Here is a 19,655-nt window from a genome sequence, read left to right as displayed (position 1 = left end):
ATATTTCCATTAATGTCTGAATTGTTTCAAGTTATTTCTGTATTGTGCCATAATCCCTAATTGAATCCTTCCGGTTATGCAAGCAGCAAGACGAGATATAAATATTGTCTTGTTTTCTCTGTTTGAATATGTAAATTCCGTTCTTTATGGATATTTATTTCATTGAAAGGATGAATGAATACAGACTGTAATTCAGTTTTTACATTTTTGGAACCAATCAGAAGATTTTTATGTCACCTTATAGCTTAATAGTTTTCATTTTTAGCTGTAATCCATTTCAGTTTCCTCTGGTACATCACTGTTTACTTTAAAAGCACCTGTTAATGTATTTTTTTTTGTTTTCTGCTGTGCAAAAAAAAACCTAAAGAAACTTGCAGTGACTTAGAATGACCTTCAGAATGAAGTACATTTTTCTCTTTGTGATTGCTGACTGCATTTAAATCAAAATGGGCCTTCTGCCCCAGGTAGCGATTTGAATCCACCAAACTCAGTACAGAATTGTCTTGAATGACAAAAGCAAGGTGCTTGAGATTGGACAGGTGTTCAGAATCTTAACGGAGCAATTTCTTATTTTCTAGCATGTTTCTTCGCTGAGAGGCAGTGATTATGGGTGCATTTTAAATTGGATTGGTTTTTCAGCAGAAGATCAGACCCGCTGAATGCTTCACTGTCTATATGATCTGCCCCGTGAACGTGAGGCAAGGGTCACAGCAGGCTCTCACCCAGATCCAATTTATGGAAATCCTTCTGTGTTGCCATTTTTCATGATTACTTGTTGAGCTTGTCGTGCTGCGCTGAAATTGCATTCATTTTCTATTAGACAAATGTATTTTGTCAGAAAAAAAACAACACAGTTTATTCAAGTCTAATAAGTCCCATTTTGCATAATTTCTCATCTGACTTGTCAGCTTAATTTGCTTTTTTCTTCTGTTTTTATCTGCCGCTATGGGAACTGTTAGTTAATAAGTCTTGATGGGAGGCTGAGGAGACATTTAAGAACTTTTTTATTTTATATGTCTACTTCGTGTATAAATCTGAGCCTGTAGCTTTACACAAAACTCACTAGGTACACACTCCATGTCTGAATGTCATATATGATAACTGTCTCAGTCTCAGTGTACAGCAAGTCCGTGGTTCTGACCCAGAAACTTGTGTTAAAAAAGGCACATGAGTCGATGCTTCCGATCAGTAATGCCTCCACAACTTGTGTTCTTTTTTTCTGTCCCACCAGGTTCGTGTAGGGGAGGTTGGTGGCAACACTCTGGGTTTCTATGGCTGCCAGATGAGTCCGGACGGCTCCATGATCGCCGCTCACGCATTTCATGGGGCACTGCATCTCTGGTGCAGAGACCAGGACAAAGAGGTAACGTTCAAATCAATATGGTGCCAATTTTTGTAGCTTGTCAAGTTAGAAATATGCACACCGTCTTTCCTAAATACCTGGAGTAGTGACTGTGCTTGAGGCGTTGTGCATTGCTACACTGTGTGAGAGATTCTGATTAGTGTGATTGGTCACACCAAGTCTCTGTCTGCCACTCAGTTTGACTGGCTTTGCATGTGTCTGTGTTGGGTGTCCCTGTGAAAGGGTGGTGGTCTGAAGTCACAACGCATGCTCAGAGATAAACCATTTCAATTATGTTCCGCTGTGAAGGTGAATATTAACATTCAGCTCCAAACTGAAGGTGTTGCTAACTAATTCAGATGCTTCAAAGGAGATCGACTTCCCAGACAGCAACACCTAAATTATAATCACCCACTCTCGTGTAGCTGCCAATCATAGTCAGCAGTTCTGAGGTTTTCCATGGCACAGTAAGTCAGCGGTTGAAAAGTTGTGAACTGACCACTGCAATATGTTCTGACCAGGGACAGTGGAGGCCTGGGGTTGTGATATCAGGTCACTTTAACGCAGTCCAGGACCTGAGCTGGGATCCTGAGGGTGAGTTCATCGTCAGCGTGGGCTCAGACCAGACCACCAGACTCTTCACTCTATGGAGGAAACAAGATGCCAAACAGGTAAATCAGGCTGAGAATCATAGATTACATGCTGAAGTAGAAGACTTATTTTCAAGGCTGAATTAGTTAGGAAATAGATTAGATAATAGGATAGGGCTCTGTTTTTGACACAAATATTCATAAAGCAGTTCTGTGTAGTGATGCAACATTACGGAAGATATTAAAGCTGCCGTGATCCATTTCTAAAAAATGAGGTGTTAAATAGCTCTATATTAACGGCTCGTACAGTCAAAGGGAAAATATATTTTCTAGTATCCATGCTCACTTTTTCAGGACGGAGAACTCCACAACGAGGCGGTTCTGTCTGCTTGTGAACGTGCAGAGAGCACGATCGTCCTGTTTGCTGCTACAGTATGTCTGGCGATTACTGCCCCAACTTCTTGTGGTGACTTAGAGAGGCCAGAGGGGATTGCTGACTGTAAAATAGACAGGAAGTTGGCTAAAACAACAACGCCTGCAGCAGCTTTAAAGGGATAGTTTTCCTGGTTCAAACTGTATACCAAAATCTCAGTCTGTATCGTCAGTTCATTTATTCCTTTCTGGAATTCACTGTTAATGCAACACTTACACATCAGTCCATTTTCCTTAAAGATAATAAAACATTTTAGAGATAAAGAGATTCTCCGCCTGTAGTGTGATGAGACAATATAGAAAACAAGTTTCACACGTTGACATAAGGATTTAGGCTTCTTTATTTCTTCTTGTCTTCTGTAAGCAATAACTATTTGGTATACTTCTTTCATTTTAACGTTTTAGTGTTAAGGCTGCGTCTCTGAAATTCAGGGGGCTGTGAAGAGTTTCTTGAATTGATCATATATTTTTAAAGACTTAAGTTACAAGGATTGATTGAGAAGAAACTCTTTCTAAAACAATGATTGTCAATGGATAAATCATGGTTTCAGTCTTCATTACATGACATTACATCGAGATGCCAGTGTGCCATTGTTGTCCATCTTCTCTCATGAGAGCATTTTGCAACTTTAGCCGGAGATGTTTGATTTGAACAAGAGTTTCTGTGTTGTCTTTACCTTGGTTACAGACGCCTGCATGTAGAGGCAAAGAAAGCCAGTTCACACAACATCGGACGATCTATTGAAACGCTTGTACTTCCCCATGACAACCACATACAGCTGGTTTGCATCCTCACGACCAGCGCTGCATCTTTATGATTATCTCTCTTTCTTGTTCCTTCTGCAGGAGACGTGGCATGAAATCTCAAGGCCACAGATCCATGGATACGACATGCAGTGCCTGGCGATGGTCGGAAGGTTTCAGTTTGTGTCTGGGGCCGACGAGAAGGTCCTGCGTGTGTTTCAAGCGCCTCGGAATTTTGTGGAGAACTTTGCAAACATTTCAGGGACCTCAAGAGAAAAGCTGCTGACATCTAGTGTGAGTGTCAAATATTCTGCTTTTTCATTTTCATTATACCTTTCCTTCAGTGTATTATATAGATTATTGTGCACAGTGAGGGGCACTGCCTCAGACGTGTGTGGGCTGACCAATCAGAGCAGACTGGGTATTGGGGGGGGGGGCGGGGCTTAAAGAGCCAGGAAACTAAACAGAGTATTGTGGACAGATGGGGAAAATAGTGCAGCACTGGACAGTATGAGAAAAATATGTGGTTGAGCATTAAAACATGTTAACATATTCTAGTAGTGACCCAAAATAAAATCTGAACACAAAAATGAGCTTGATTTATGTCCTTTCAGTATCTATGCTTATATTTTTTAAATGAACTCTAGAGCAACACGTTTGTTCACCAAAACTTTCTTCGTAGTTTGTCTTTTAGTTTGTGTTGTGGCTATAAAATGTGCTGACTGGGCTGCCCCTACTCTCACATGGTTATTGATGTCTGTGTCTCTGTTGGTTCATTTATCTGCTCGTTGCCAGGACTCTGCCAACCTTCCAGAAGGAGCCAGCACACCTGCCTTGGGTCTGTCCAACAAGGCCGTATTTCAAGGTAAAATACTTGCTCAGCTCTGCATGTGAGTGTTTCAGCGGCAAGAGTCGGGGCCAAGTTTTGTCTGATAATCAATTTTCGTGGCAGCAGTTCGAGGGAGCCTTATTGAATTTTGGGTTTGTTTAGCATTTTCATTCCATTTTTAAGTTGTCTAATATTCAAATAGTGTTTATATATTTATATAAATGTCATTTTAATTTTCAGGTGACCTCGTACCAAAAACCAATGGAGAAGAGGGGCAATTCAACAGTAAATCTGATCAGTATCAGGAGTCTTACTTCCACCCACTCATCATGACTGGTAATGTCAACCTATTTCCCAACATAAAACAGTCATTTCTAAAATGTAGTGGTCATCTAAGTAAACCCTTATTCAATTTCAGCCTCCTTGATGCATACGTTTGGAGCCGAAATGCATCCCCGTCTCCTCCACAGCCTGATTTATATTCCTCGTTGCAACCCTCTCACTAGCCTGGGTACACATTTAAGAGTTCCTGTCTGCCTGTCGCTTGCTGCTCTTATAAGAGACAATGATATGCTGCCAGACGGACGGTTAGTTATTACAGCTCTACTCCCACGGTGCCCGAGGTCTGCTGGAGGCCGATGGTATTACAGCGGGAGAGGGGATGAGAGGAAAGAAAGGATGGGTACATGTAGAGGGTGCACAGAAGAAGAGAAGTTTAGAAACAAAGGCAGAAATAGGGAAAGTAATTGAAGGAAATGTGCAGATGGGAAATGGATGAGGGTGGAATGAAGAAAGCGTAGCGTGGTGCTTAAAAAACCCCTGGGCGAGAGGGGTGTCGAGGGCTGTCATCAGCATGATTGAAGGCACTCCTTAATCTGCAATGCTAATTAGAGGCAGGCTTATGTGATTGCAAAGTTTAAGTATCGATGACCCCGGGCTATGCAGGGAGCAACCGAGTGCAGAGACTGTTGTTAACAACGCATTTTCACTCTTCTGATTGGCTTCCGCAGGCAGCGGAGACAAATGAACAACTCGGCAAAACGAGAAGATGACCAATAAAAAAGAAAACACGACCGGTGTAGCTTTCAATTTCATGCAACACGAAGGCACCGGCGGCGTGTGCGGACGCCTGCGGTGCGAGGCAGCGGATTGGCGACCGGCTAGATTTGATCCCCCTCAAAGCCAGCAGCCATTAAGAGTCGGAGATAAAGTTGCACTTGTTTCAAAATTGCATTTTTTTTTTCTTTTGGCGAGGGGTAAAGCAGCAATTTGTAGAGCTGAGGGTTTTTACACAAGCTAAATGCTGAAAGAGGCCTTGTGTGAATGTGAGAAAACGTCCTCGGGCACATTCTCAGTCTGCCATGTAGCTTATATTTCAGTCTCTTCACTGTCTTTTTTCCCAGTTTAAGACACACACACACACACACTGGCACTCATTCAGTACCATATCCGTCGCTCTTTGGGTTAATGGTATAGGGATTTAAAGGAGCGAAATTATAATAGCCACATGGGTGTAATCCTCATTTAGTAAATTAGAAACTGGTCATATTTGAATTTTAAAACAAGTTCAAGGTTCTTGCAAGTGACAGTTATGTTAGGATTTTGGAGCCTGTGTGAAACTCTGCGTCCGTTGTGTGTATGTGCAGAGCCCCCACCGGAGGATCATCTTCTCCAGAACACACTGTGGCCTGAGGTCCAGAAACTGTGAGTATCCAAATGTCACTCTGCTAGCAGCGTGTCCAAACCCTCTCAGCCCGTCTTTAGTTTCAGTTACCTGCTGGTCCAAACAATATCCGGAGTCCTCAGGCGACATACAATCACAATTTCCACCATGCATTTCCGTTTTATGTACTTCCTCTCCCTATTCAAGACATCAGAGCTTCCATAATCTGCTCTTAATGAAGCAACATCTCCAGATGGAGTTGTGTGTGTTTGGTTTTGCCCAGCGGGGGTTATTACATCTGCAAATGATGGACCTCCTAAAGCTCCTGGTTGTCTCTCTCCCTGTGTACAGCAGCCAATCAGGATCCAGAGTCCTGGCATCCCATGAGCCTCTTCTCCAGGCTGAATATATTGCCTCCATTTGTGGCCAATGTTAAATCCATTTACCTGTCAATCCGCCGTAAACATGACGTATAGCGCGGCCGTTTATTCGAGGTGTGGGCATTGTGTGCTTTGAAAAGCATTTTTCTACCTCCATTTGGCTTTGACCCACCTTTTGAATCATTTAGTGCATAATAGAAACATTAAGATGAGTAAGTGGTCAAATTATTTGCGTGGCATAAATGATGCTCTCGCCATCGTGGCCAAATTGCTGCAGCGTTTGAAAGCTTCACTGCCGGGGAGCGGTTTCTCTCCAGTGAGTTTGCAGGCTGTGATTTCACTTTTAAAACAACCAGGTGATAGTCAGCAAGCTACAAAGTAATTAGGCTGTGAGTGATTAGCTGTGGCCGTCATCATTGTTCGTCTCAGTCGGTGGTAGAAGGACCAGTCATCGCACATCAGTATTTTAATTTCACACTCTGTCTGCTTATTTACCTGTCAGCGAGCAGCGATGGCTCGAGCCTGGAAGCTTGTCAAGGTGACGCTTCGGAATAACAGAACACTTCATTTACTGTCAGACTGAGAGCGCTGTCTTTTGTTGTCGTCTCCTTTCGCCTGTCTGTCTCTCTGATCCCTGTCTGTCCTTCCACTTGTTCAGTTCAGGCTGTTATCTTGAATCCTGAATGTCTGTATGATTGTGCTCGTTTGTCTCCTGCAGGTACGGCCACGGCTTTGAGATGTTCTGTCTCGCGTCGGACAGCGCCAGGACAGTGGTCGCCTCTGCATGCAAGGTCAGTGAGATAAGATCGAGGCAAGAGACCTAGACCACTATGAGATTAACCACAAATGAATAATTTTTTATCTGTTCTAAATGTACCTTAAAGGGATATTTTTAAAGTTTTAATACTCTTATAAACATGGGAGTTTGTCAAATGTAGGTTTATTGTTATTGCAACAATCCAAAACACTGAAAATACTGTCCAGAGTATTCTCCAGAATAACCTCAAAGGTTCTACATGCTTGAAAAATATGCTAAAAACATCGAATGGCAAACTCAAGCCCAACAAGCAACAACAGATGGGCAAACTGACCTGAATTAAACATTTCTTAGTAATACTAACACAATGTGGTGTTCAACCCTACACTTTTTAAAGGTTGACTGAACAATGTTAATCTGCCTGCAAGCTGAAGCCACCAATTTAGCTATCACTGTTGAAAGTCTGTGGCATATAGAGTGGCCCAGGAGTCCCCATTGCAGACGCAATATGGTCTGCCTTTGATGAGGGTGGAGGAGGGGTCTCTGCATCAGCTGTGTGCCTGGCCAGCAAGTGGTATTGGGGATTGATGTGCTATGAGTGGAAACGCATACATAACGTCACATCGACAGTAAATGCAAATAACCATCTGGCAGGGCTTTGAAGCTGAACCTGCCATTCAAAAGACCCTTTTCTTTATCATTTCTGCTCAAGGAGTTTTGTTTCTGCTGCCATCCACAACATGACTGCTGCGTGGCCTCCTGATTACACAAACTTCGGAGCGGGCCAAGGGTCATAACGTGCGAGCGTTAATCGCACGTCATTAACTGGTGTTAACCGTAGCTGTCATTAGCTAGTTAGCTAAACTAGCCGTGTAGCTGGTAATCCTGTTAGCTGACTTTGCCAGGACAATGGTCTTGTTTTCTGTCAGACCATCACCTCATGAGTTAAAAATCTCTGTGCCACAATGCATAGATATTTTTCACAATATCACGTGTATTATTATTAATTTTGTTTTTTACGTTTTTATATAAAACACTTCTTTTAACTAAAATGATTAGATATTGCACTTTTAATAGTTAATGTTATAATAATATTATTGAAAAATATTGTTTATTCATCATGTTAGTGGAAAATAATGCAACTATAGGCAGCCCCAGTTAGTTGACTTCCTCTTTGGCTTGAGGTGTGTGGACTGAACAGCCACAATGGGAAAATGTAAGCTTTCCAAGGGCTAGCAGGACTGGGCTACTATCCTATGGCCATTATTTGGCAACGTGATGGCATACACATGGTGGTCAGAATGTAACAAACATTTTCACAGTTGGGTTTTATATATATATTTTTTCTAACTCACTCACCTTCTATTTCTTTCATTTTTCAGCTCTTGGCTTTATAGAATTTAGTAGTTCCAAAGTGCTCTACGGAAAAAAGAAAAGGCGAAGAGGGAGGAAGAAAAGATGGTCAGTCAAGAAACAGAAATTTCTTTTTATATCTAAGCTAATCTTAACTGTCTTTCCAGGCATCTAAAGCCGAGCATGCAGCCGTCCTGCTGTGGAGTACAGCCACATGGCGTCAGCTGCAGGCGCTGCCGTGCCACACCCTCACCGTGACCCAGATGGCCTTCTCCCCCAATGCTCAACTCCTATTGGCTGTTTCCCGTGATCGCACGTGGTCTTTATGGAGACGGGACCTGCCCGCACCTGAAAGTCCCGGTGAGAAAGGAAGGAAGGAGTTGTCCACCTTCAAGGATTGAGTTATTTCAGGAACTTGGTTTAGAATGCAGTACAGCTCATTATGAGTCAATAGTTCTTCATGGTGCTTTGCGAGTAAATTTAGCTTAATTAAAAATGCGTTTGAGTGAATTTCAAGACAAAGAGACAATATTGGAGCCTCACTGGCAGACAACAGCAGCTCCACTAATTCAAATTAATTAAAATAAGGTAAACCCACTGAGCAGATTTGTTCCAAGTCAAGCTGGCCTGATTGGAAGGACTCCCCAAATTAATGCTGTGAAGAGCCAAACAAGTGATGTGTTGACTGAAAGTAGTCCAAAAAGGAGCTAATAAGAAAGACGATTTATTTATTAATTTAACCACATTTCCTCCTCATATTTGTGTAAATTGACCACCGTTCCCTTTTAGCAGACGTATTATCTTAATTGTAGGTGACACTTTGGACACTCACTATGCAGAATACAACAGACAGCTTTCTGTAGTTCAACCTTATTTATCGCCGGAGGGCTTGTCAGTATAGCAAAGTTGCATCAGATTGCAGTAGCTCAAATCTGTGAAACATGCATATCATATCAGGATCAAGATGCAGGAGAAGATTCAACGCTGTCAACAAATTCTCCAGAATTGCGCAACCCCTTTTTGAAGAATTGGAGACACCAGGGTCGAGCGGTGTACATACAACCAGCAATACAGCGAGTTGTCTTTCGCCATGTTGCAAACATAAATCTAAACGCCTCCTTTGTAGCTCTCCATCTCTCATTTAATCTCTTTTGCTTGACCTCTGACCTCCTTCAGACTGAGCTCCGTGGTGGTGATATTAATTAAGATATAGATTTGTTTCTGGAAGGTCGCCATTGTCAGAATCCACATGGTCTTAAAAATCGGCTCTGGATCCTAAATAGTTTTGTGAAATTTCCAATTAAACTTAGTGTACAGGGCAGCTTCTCATATCATAGCCTGATATAGAGATTGATTAAATCCTTGTCTCTGATTGGCTGAACCTACTCTGAACATGCATGTAATTGATCATGTTTTCACTTGAGAGCAGCTCTTAAAGTTGCTGAGCTTTAAGTACCTTGAGGAATGTGTGTTATTCTTCTACACTTTTTCACTCTTCAAAGCAACTGTCTGTGTAACACTTGATCGTTACGGGCCCAGATGTGAGCTATCTCCATTAAACACCGCTTCTTGGTCACTGTCGTCATATAAAAACAGTTATAAACCTCCCCGGAGCGAGATGGATCAAATAAGAAGTGAGACGGGGTCAGTACTCCTGTCGAGTCAATCTGTGCTTCCCTGCTCTCTGTTCACCTCCTGCAGGCCCTCTGTTGTAAACAAGCTCCTGCTCCTAGAGAGTTTGTTTATATGAGAGAATCTCAGACAAATAACCTGATCCTGCATCCAAGGTGAGCAGAACACAACGTTTAAGCCCGGCGGATTACCTCCCCCACCTGGCCCTGGTGTAGAACGCACCTCGTGGCTCTTTTGGCAGCTCAGGGCGGTCTTAATGGGCGCCGACAGAGGCTAACCAGTCCTGTTCTCTGCTGTTGGCCTGTAGAGTGGACCGCACAGAGGCAGGGGTGGCGTTTGTGAGGGAGGAGAGGACGGGAGACAGAGGTGTGTGTGTGTGTGTGTGTGTGTGTGTGTGTGTGTGTGTGTGTGTGTGTGTGTGTGTGTGTGTGTGTGTGTGCTCGTGTGCGTGTGTGTTCTTCACAATCACCTTGAGTGATTCAGCAGCCAACCAGAACAGACGGGACGCACCCCCCCCCCAAACACACACACACACACACACACACACACACACACAGACAGTCTCACAGACCAGGCAAGGGAAGGTTAAACGAAGTCAGAGCTGATCAAACAAACTGACTCCCTCCATTCTCACCTCCTTGGTGTCTTCTACCTGTTGTGTCTCACCGCCCTTCCTCTTCCACCTCCCTCTTGTTCTTCCTCTCGGGTCAGGCAGCCAGACATCTTCATTAAGGAGAAACTGTTAACCTTCCTCCCCGTGTAATCTCTGTAACTCATTTCAAATGCTGATCTTTTATTTCTCTCACATATTTCACTTGCGTATCCCCTCGCCTCCTCTTTCTTTAACTTTTATCCGTCTCTTGGCTTGTCTTGCGTTAATGGTGGGAGGTGAAACACCTGTGTGTCCCAAACAACACACCCTCAATTTTACTTGAGTGTGTGGGCAGAGATGTGTGTGTTGTGAGCACATAAACACGACACGGTGGTTAACTCAGACTTTTTTGCGGCGACACTCTGTTTTTTTGTTTTTTTTTTAAGGCTGTGTGTCCATGCCGGCTCGCTGTGTGTGGAGAGCAGCACCGCCATGGACACACAGACAGGCGGCTGCCAGCAGCATACAAACAAGCTCTCCAGGGAAAACCAATCTGGGGTCTGAAATGACTTAGGCTGGGGAAATAAACACCAGCAGGTCATAAAGCAAAACTGACTGAAAATGGAAGGCTGGAATGAGGTTCTCTGTCTTGTTTGGTTGTTTATTTGCCGCTCTGGAGAGACTTTGTCGCCGCAGAGCAGTGAGGGCAGGAGCTACACATGCTTCGGTAATCAGGACACAAAGTTCTGACGACCTGCTCATGTGTCATCTAAGAGAACGTGTCAGCACGTTGTTCGAGGGATGAAATGTGACAAAACACATGTAGTGTTGGGATTTCTCAGTAGTTTGTGTCTGAATTCATACTTTTATATCATCTCTGTACTTGTGTTTGTTGTGTCCATGCAGAGCCCCAGTTCTCGCTGCATGCGCACACGGGGAAGGACACGGCCGTACACAGCCGGATCATCTGGTCATGCGACTGGAGCCCGGACAGCAAATACTTTGTGACATCCAGTCGGGACAAGAAGGTAATTGTCAGATACCTTTTTTAAAAATTTTTTTTAACAAACACCCATGTGGCTCTGCCTCTTAAAATGATAAAGTGATGGTTTCTGTGTGTGTTCTCCAGGTGATAGTGTGGGGCCCGTGCAGATTTGAGGACTCTGGAGACTCTGGTCCTCCTCCTGAGATTAAACCATGTTCTTCCATCTTGGACGTGGGCGACTCTGCTACTGCGGTGGCTTTCTGCCCTGCACTCTGTTCTGATAACAGGTTTTTTATTTTTGGATTACGGACAACTTTATAAGCAAGCTGCGCCTTTACTGACCAACCGGGATAAAATCAGTGTTTCCACAAGTGAATCCAGCTGAAACTTTGAGCTTATTTTATTTAGATGTTATTTTATTTTGCTTGTGGCAAACCCCATATAACTGATAAGGATAAGTTCACCAGTCAGGCCTTTTTCAGTATTTACTCACCCCCTAGCTGAAAGGTATGGTGAAGTTTTGTAGTCCACAAAACATTTCTGGAGCTTCATATTAAAGCAGTCTTGCAGCGTTCTCCTTTTCTAACTAAAGTAGATGGAGACTTTTTTAAAAACAGAAAACAGAAAATGGTTTCATACAGCTGCAGCTGTTGTAATCCAACTCTCCAGAAGCCCCAAGATCCCAAATTGATTTTGAAGATGGGTCGAGGAGACGAGTTGATGACTAATGGCTCACTGCAACCAAATGAAACCAAATACATGAATTATCTCTGCGGGCACTAATAGAAGAGAAGTGCTCCTCTTGTTTTGTTCATGGAATATTCTGCTTAACAAGTCTACGTGTGTAGACAAGTATGAAGTCCTTTCAAGGCATGAGGAAGCACAGAAGAAGTTAGCAGCTGTGAATCGGCACAGTCGAAAGTGTGAGAAGGGAAATATGGAAATTGGGAGTCAATGAATCAATACTGAATATATCGCTGTGTTGACACGATGCAGACGTCTGACTTCAGCTTCACATTTAGTTTGAGAATACTCCGTACAGCTACAATGCACCAATATGACTTATGTCATAGTTGGCTGCTCGATCACCTTGTATCTGAAATTTGTAGCATAACAGAGCTTTTGCACATTTTCAGCTTTGTCACCAGGCTGTTTATCGATTTAGTCATTGAAGGTGTGTTCTTCTGTAGTGCAAACCTGGATGTGTGTTTGTGTTGTTGCCTTCCTCAGCTACCTGCTTGCTGTGGGCCTGGAGAGCGGCAGGATCCTGCTGTACAGGTGGAGTCCTGGCCAGGAGCCCGCTGGAGGACACGACTGGAGCTGCTGTGGACAAACTGACTTCTCGTATCCTTTACAACACACAAACACTCGATTCATCTAAAGTTCAGTTCCTGGTGCAACTTTGAAAGAAGTAAATGAAAATGACAATGTGTCACAGTAGCACGGCTCCAGTGTGTGGCGGCTGGTGTGTGTTGTGGAGAAAAAGGCAGCTGGATACGAATGGCTGGGTTACTTTGAAAAGTGGAGAAGGCATTCGACAGGCACTTGTGTGTATTCCTCTGTGTTGTTGCCTGTATGAGTGTTTGAGTCATCGTCTGTAGGGCTCAGAAAGGGAAGTGAAGACAGGTACCTTAACTGTGTCCTTGTGTCACAGGGCTTCTGCTGCTCAGGTATCAGTTTCTGTCTGTTTAGCGACATTCAAATCAAGTTTCACCTCCCTGATGTGCGTTTCTAATAATCCAAAGATCAGGCGAGAGAAGTTTGGAATGATCTCTTTGTACATGTTTTTTTCTCCATGTAATTGTCTGATGCCTTCCAAGCAGTATCCTGTTGTTTCCCTTCATCACACATGCTTTCGCAGACAAAGCCACTCTTTGGCAGTAAAGAGGCTTCGCTGGAGGCCCAGGACAGGCCGAGTAGGTCGAGTGAACAACAAGGAGGATGGACAGCCTGACGGAGAGAGTGAAGTCGAGGAGGAGAGCTCCTGGGTCCAGCTGGCCAGCGCCAGCGCCGACCACTCTGTCAAAATCTTCAACATCAACAAACTGGCTCTTTAGCACCACCAACAGTGACACTATTATGTCTCTTCCTCGCAGAGAGACACTCGGACTAAGGGCCACAGGCCTGACTGTGGCACCAAGGCCACAGCTGCTCGCTGGCAAGCCATTCACTCCCTGTGACAGCCAGTTAAGTCATGGGTCAGTCGCAGGACGAGCCCACAGCACACATGCCCCGCAGTCTGTCTGCACAGAGCTGAACGAATTTGATGGGTGGAAGCAAGATGGTGAAAACACCATGACCCAAGGGTGGTATTTTGCTTCAACACTTCAAAGTGTTTTAGATTCAGAGAAGACGACACTGCCGGATATCTGTGCCGATCACATATTTACGCTCTTTATCCAAGTTAACCTTTATATGGTGAACGGTTGCTTTTCAGTAATAAGTCAAGGAAGTGATCTGGTCATTATGACAGTGCTGTTGTAAGGATGTCATTTATAACGCAGTGGTGGTTATTTGTTTAATCAAAAATGAATAAAATGTTTTTTATATACAAAATTTGACTGTTTGTTTCCTCTCATGAAGTCATGATGTATTTTCCTTCAGTGGTTTCCATTTGTTTCTGAATAAAAAACAATCCTCAGACCTCTGAAGCTTGCACAAGCAGGAACTTTTTACTTTTGACCAAACTATACCCAGCCACCTGTATTACCACTCAGAGGGAAGCATGCATTTACTTTAACAAGAAACTAGCCAATGAAGCTAGCTAACGTTACATGGAGTAAATGCATGCCTCCAAGAAAATAGTTCCTACCACTGGTGACCAGTTCAACCAAATTCAGTAATGTTCAGTAGCTTGGAGAGAGAAAATGACCCAGTAATCACATGGAAAGACAGACATTGAAGATGAGCTAGAAAAATGTACATGTACATGCAAAAATATATCATTTGTACATTTGTATCCTGTAATTCTCTTATCTTACGACTATGTGCTTTAAAAAACATGCAAAAAAAATGAGGGTGTGTTCCAGTATAGGAATTGGGTCCAGTAACTGCAGCACTGTCCAGTTATTGAACACTGCAGCTTTACATTATGGCACATCTGCTTTTGGAGACTGACTCAGGGTCCCCCTGACAGGATTCTCAAGGACAGAGGAAATACATGTTCTGGATTTACTACGGGTTCAGCTGTGTGTGCCGTCATCATATATCAGCCATAAATTTATCTGCAGAAGATTGTAACTACTGGCCATAACTCTCTCTCTCTAATCAGGGATCCTGCGTGGAGGCATCAGTCAACCCGCGGCTCGCACACACCTCCAGGAAAACGCCTGTTTTTCAAACGGTGAAATGAGGGTTTGGGACAATAAGGCCATACATCAAGGGAATTTCCACATCATATATGACATAATGTAATAATTGGATCATTATCAGCGATGTTTCAATTTAAACATGAACGATCATCCTCGCCGGGGCTTTTCATCGACACATCTGTGTGAGGAGCGCTGGTGGCGCGTTGCTCTGACTAGCATACTAATACATAAGGCATATGCTCCTTTCGCAAATGTCCTCTCCAGTGTGCCCTTGACCACTCATCTTGATGAGGTAAGATTGCCATAATGTGGTACTGAGGAGGGATTAGAGGTCCGTCTGAAAAATCCTTGAATGCTGCAGATTAATGGGGAAAATGGCGCGCAGTGGCACAGGTAATAAACCACTAACAAAGGTTACCGAGACCTTAGACACCGCTCCAGAAAGGGGCTCTGAATAAGGGAATACTAGAGATGAATATGTCATTATGCTTTTGTGGTTTTCCCCCAGCGAATAGACACACCATTTTAAATGGAAATTGAGAGCTCCTTGTTTCCAGCAGTAAAATGGTGACATTTCAGCTTTAGAGAGACAGACAAAGACGAAGAACACGTGTCAGAAACGCATTCTGAACAGAGAGATTGTTCTGGGTTTATTTATTGTCAGCGTGTACGCGTGCACTGCTGCCTTTGCTGTAGTTTGTGAATGAGTCATATGTCAGTGGAGGTTATTTCAGTGTGAAGGGGTGTATGTGCTCTCCTGCAGTGTAGCTTCTTTACACCAAGACTCCCACTGTTGGGTAAACTTACGATCAGCCGTGCAAAGACAGGTGCGGACTGCAGATGATCATCAGAGGTAATCTCGCAGAAATCGTCCTTTCACTCCAGGCGACGTTCAACAAAACATCGTTCATCACAAAATCCCATTAACACCGGTCCAAATGATGGGAATCAAAGTGCAACTGCTCTGTTAGCCTGTGGATCTTTTCACTGGGCTGGCGTAGAGCGGGGATGTACTCTATATTTGTCAGCTTGCTTATGTCAGTTAAATGAATCAATCAAAGCCCTCTGCTGTATTTGAGAAGCAGATAGATCCCAGACTAAAGCAAACAGTATGCCATGGGGGGTCTCTCTAAAATGTGTCTACGTGACTCTGGCAGAAATGTTCATGGACTAGCTGATGGGTTTAAGACTTGAGTTATGTTTACTCACGTTCACCAACTTGCTCCCTCACTCTCACTTCTTCAGCATTATAGCAGCATGCGACCACATGAGACTCAGCATTCCCTAAAGGAGATTATGGATTTCTCTGGGTTTGAACCTTGTTGGAAACATTTAGGGAAATGCACTCAACTCAACGAAATCAACATCAATGGTCTGGTCATATTTGGGTTTTTTTTGTTCTTTTTGGACATTTAATGGAAAAATGTATCTTTAAAATGTGCTAGCAGCTCAGTGAGGTTGTAAGCGTCTTCAGAACAGCGCCGATTTGGGCTAAATGTTAACATCAGCTAACGACATGTGCAAAGTGAGGCATCTAATCTGCATGATATAATCGAAGATGAAGAAGACTAAGTGGTTTTACTCAAACTTGTTGAGAAAATTCTGTTCAGTCATTCATCCGTTTGCTCTGACTGTTCATACAGTTTTCACCATGCATTTCTGGTTCAGTGGAATTTTTGGACTCATCGTTGCTTCGATCCTTTTTACAATTTAGCTGCTCGAGAAGCCCTACGTCTTTTAAGATCCGCAAAAGAATCGTTGTAGCAGTCACATGTGACCGGACCGTGGCAAGGCCCGCGATTTCACCATCTACTTAAAAATCTTATCAGCACTGTAAATACTTCAATCACCCAATTAAGCCACAGATTCTTTTACTGATACAGATCGACAAAAATGATGGACCGAGGCAAGGGTGTTTCCCACCAAGATTTACAATTTTATTTACAGAGCTGCCCACATCAATATTAAGAGACAATTTATTAGAGCTAGCGGTTAAAAGAAATGACTAGGAGTGTACTGAGGATGGGCGGCCGAGGCCGCAGACAGCAGGGGGACAATTTACACTGGGACAGAGTACTCACCCCACTCCAGTGTCCTACACACATGCACACAGCAAAACCAAACAAGAAAAAGGGATCAACTATAAATCGTGAGGGACGTGCAAATCAAGCACACAAAATCAGAAGGAGTGTGAAGTACAGGTGAGAGACTGTCACCAATCCCTCCACCATCGGCCGGCCTCACTTGCCGCTGCCCCTACAGCACTCACACAGACGGAGAAACACATTAAATCTTCATACAATAAAAACACAAATAGACATTTCAGCTCTGTTAGTTTCTTTTCCTCCTTGGTAGGAAATAAATTAATTGGGACAAAAGCAGAAATAAACCCTACCCAGAAGAATTAACTTTATACAAAAAAAAGAACAAATAAGAAAAACCTACATAGAAACTACACAACCAAGTCACACAAAACAAACTAAATTCAACAAAACCTAAGCAAACCAAAACAGCAGTGGCAATCCCCATACACTACTCACAGCGTCCGCAAAGTTTTTCATACAAGCTGGCACCACGCTGAACCAGGACAGCAGACTCACACACGCCGTCACCGTCAGAGACGAAGGGAGAAGCCCGCACCACGCTGGACCAGGACAGCAGGCTGGACCAGGACAGCAGGCTGGACCAGGACAGCAAGCTGGACCAGGACAGCAGGCCCACACACGCCGACACCGTCAGAGATGAGGGGAGAAGCCGGCACCACGCTGGACCAGGACAGCAGACACACACGCCGACACCGTCAGAGATGAGGGGAGAAGCCGACACCAAAACACGTCGACACCGTCAGAGATGAGGGGAGAAGCCGGCACCACGGTCGACACCGTCAGAGATGAGGGGAGAAGCCGGCAACAAACTGGACAGGGACTGCAGACTCACACACGTCGACACCGTCAGAGATGAGGGGAGAAGCCGGCACCACGCTGGACAAGGACCGCAGACGCACGCTGACACAGTCACGGACCAAGGAGGAAAAGAGAGGGAGAGCATCGACATGCCACAGCTTATGTATGATGCACAGCTGGTCAATTAAGACCCGGAAGTAAAGTATGGCTATGGGCGAGGGACATTTTACCCAACGGCTGCCATCTACCTGCTACATTCTACCCCAGGTTTTTTTTATTGGCGACCCGACAATTAAGACCAAGGTCTAAAAATGGCTATAGCAGAACTAGCACCGACTACCTGGGAACTTGCAACCCCATTAGCCCTACCCCCCATTGACACTGGCAGATTGTGAGGATTTGAGTGTGTACCAGCCGTTTCACGAGCTGTACGCCTTACCACCGGAGGGCCAGAGACTGGGCAGGAACTGGTACTGGGAGAAGCCACAGGTTGGGCTGCTCCTGGTAACTGTTGGCCAACATCAGGTGGAGTCTGCCTTCTGGCTTGCTGAGGATTACTTGACTCAGGGAGATGTCTGACCACCATCCACCGGGGGCACTCCTCTGTGTCCGAGTTAGTCGCTGGAGTATTTGGCCTAACTACAAGGGCAGGAGGGGATCCAGGGCCAAGCACGGGTTTGAGCTGGGAACGGTGAACATGACGTGCCTCTGTTGGTCTGTATTTTGGGGCAACAGCATATACTACACCTCCTGGCTCAGGAGCTTTCACCACCTGGAAGACTTCAGGGGCCCAGGCAACCTGGATTTTATTCCGCCCTCGGGAATGATTGCGGAGGTAGACATGTTGTCCAACCGGTAACACCTTGTCTTCGGCCTGTCTGTCTGCTCTCTCCTTTCGTTGAGCAGCAGCTTGCCTCATCCGTTCCCGGGCATTTCCCACTGCCACCTGCAGGCGCCGCTGATGCTCCCGAACCCAGTCACACACGTCCCCTGCGGTGGGCTCTTCCACACGACCTAAGAGAAAATCTATTGGCAGCTGGGGCTCCCGACCAAACATCAACAAAAAGGGAGACTGGCCTGTAGTTTGGTGAGGTGTGGTATTGTAGCTAAACAGTACCTGTGGGAGACATGTTGGCCATCTATGTTTCTGCTCAACTGACAGTGTGCGAAGGAGGTCATGAAGTGTTCTGTTGAACCGCTCACATTGGCCATTTCCTTGAGGGTGATATGGGGTGGTCCTGGACTTCGTGATATTATACAGATGACACAACTGGTAAATTATTTTGCTCTCAAAACTGCGGCCTTGATCAGAGTGCAGCCGAGTCGGGACACCATATTTATAGAACCACTCTTTGGTCAGGATCTCTGCCACCGTTGAGGCCCGCTGATCTCTAGTGGGAAAAACCTGCGTAAACTTGGAGAAAACATCAGTCAGCACCAACACTTGCTCCCTCCCGTCTTGAGCAGGCTCCAAGTATGAAAAGTCAATAGCCAAAATCTCATTTGGTCTAGAGGCCAGCAAATGGCCCATGGGAGCCCGAACCCGTGGTTGTGTATTTTTAGCAACACTGCATCTCTCACATTTCTGGCACCAGACTTTAATCATGTCCCCCATACCTGGCCAGTAACACCTCTGTCGGATCAGCTCTGTAGTGCGCTCGACACCCTGGTGGCCGTGGTGAGTGTGCAGTTGCTGGAATACTTCTTCCCTCAGGCTCTCTGGAAGCAAAAGCTGGTAGATACACTCCCCACCATCAGGTCGTTGGAAAACTCTGTACAGGAGTCCATTACTTGAAGTGAGTCGGTCCCACTGCCGTAGCAACCCCAGTGCTGCAGGATGGAGTCTCTGCCTTTCTGCTCTGCCTGGCATTCGCTGTTGGTGGAAGAAAGGGAGGACGGCACTTATAGTTGGATCAGCTCCTTGCAGTGCTTTCAGGTCATCAGTTGAACGTTCTGGGACAGCAGAGATGGCATGTTGGACAGGTACATCAATTTCCACAACACATTTGTGGACCATCTCTGGCACCGGAGTCCCAGGGCGCGCTAGACTGGCTACTGTGTCATCCCCCGGTGGATGCTGCCTCGACAAAGCGTCTGCATTCTGGTTGCTCCGCCCAGAACGGTATCGCACAGTGTAGTCAA

The 19,655-nt window shown here is 44.7% G+C and overlaps 1 protein-coding gene across 1 annotated transcript in view; it reads left to right on the top strand.

Moving 5' to 3' along the window:
- Window positions 1-13,855, top strand: part of elp2 (elongator acetyltransferase complex subunit 2) — a 28,982-nt gene extending 15,127 nt beyond the window's left edge. Inside the window, exons 11-22 of the mRNA XM_030412950.1 lie at window positions 1,232-1,363; window positions 1,864-2,013; window positions 3,211-3,402; window positions 3,904-3,973; window positions 4,178-4,273; window positions 5,584-5,641; window positions 6,699-6,771; window positions 8,258-8,450; window positions 11,221-11,342; window positions 11,444-11,586; window positions 12,530-12,643; window positions 13,161-13,855. Coding sequence (XP_030268810.1) covers window positions 1,232-1,363; window positions 1,864-2,013; window positions 3,211-3,402; window positions 3,904-3,973; window positions 4,178-4,273; window positions 5,584-5,641; window positions 6,699-6,771; window positions 8,258-8,450; window positions 11,221-11,342; window positions 11,444-11,586; window positions 12,530-12,643; window positions 13,161-13,356 — 1,539 coding nt within the window. The 3' untranslated portion in view covers window positions 13,357-13,855. The remainder of the gene's footprint in view (window positions 1-1,231; window positions 1,364-1,863; window positions 2,014-3,210; window positions 3,403-3,903; window positions 3,974-4,177; window positions 4,274-5,583; window positions 5,642-6,698; window positions 6,772-8,257; window positions 8,451-11,220; window positions 11,343-11,443; window positions 11,587-12,529; window positions 12,644-13,160) is intronic.
- The last annotated feature ends 5,800 nt before the right edge of the window (window positions 13,856-19,655 follow it).

Source organism: Sparus aurata, chromosome 3 (genome assembly GCF_900880675.1).
Source record: "Sparus aurata chromosome 3, fSpaAur1.1, whole genome shotgun sequence".
Classification (NCBI taxonomy): domain Eukaryota; kingdom Metazoa; phylum Chordata; class Actinopteri; order Spariformes; family Sparidae; genus Sparus; species Sparus aurata.
This window is presented reverse-complemented; position numbering and strand designations above follow the sequence as displayed.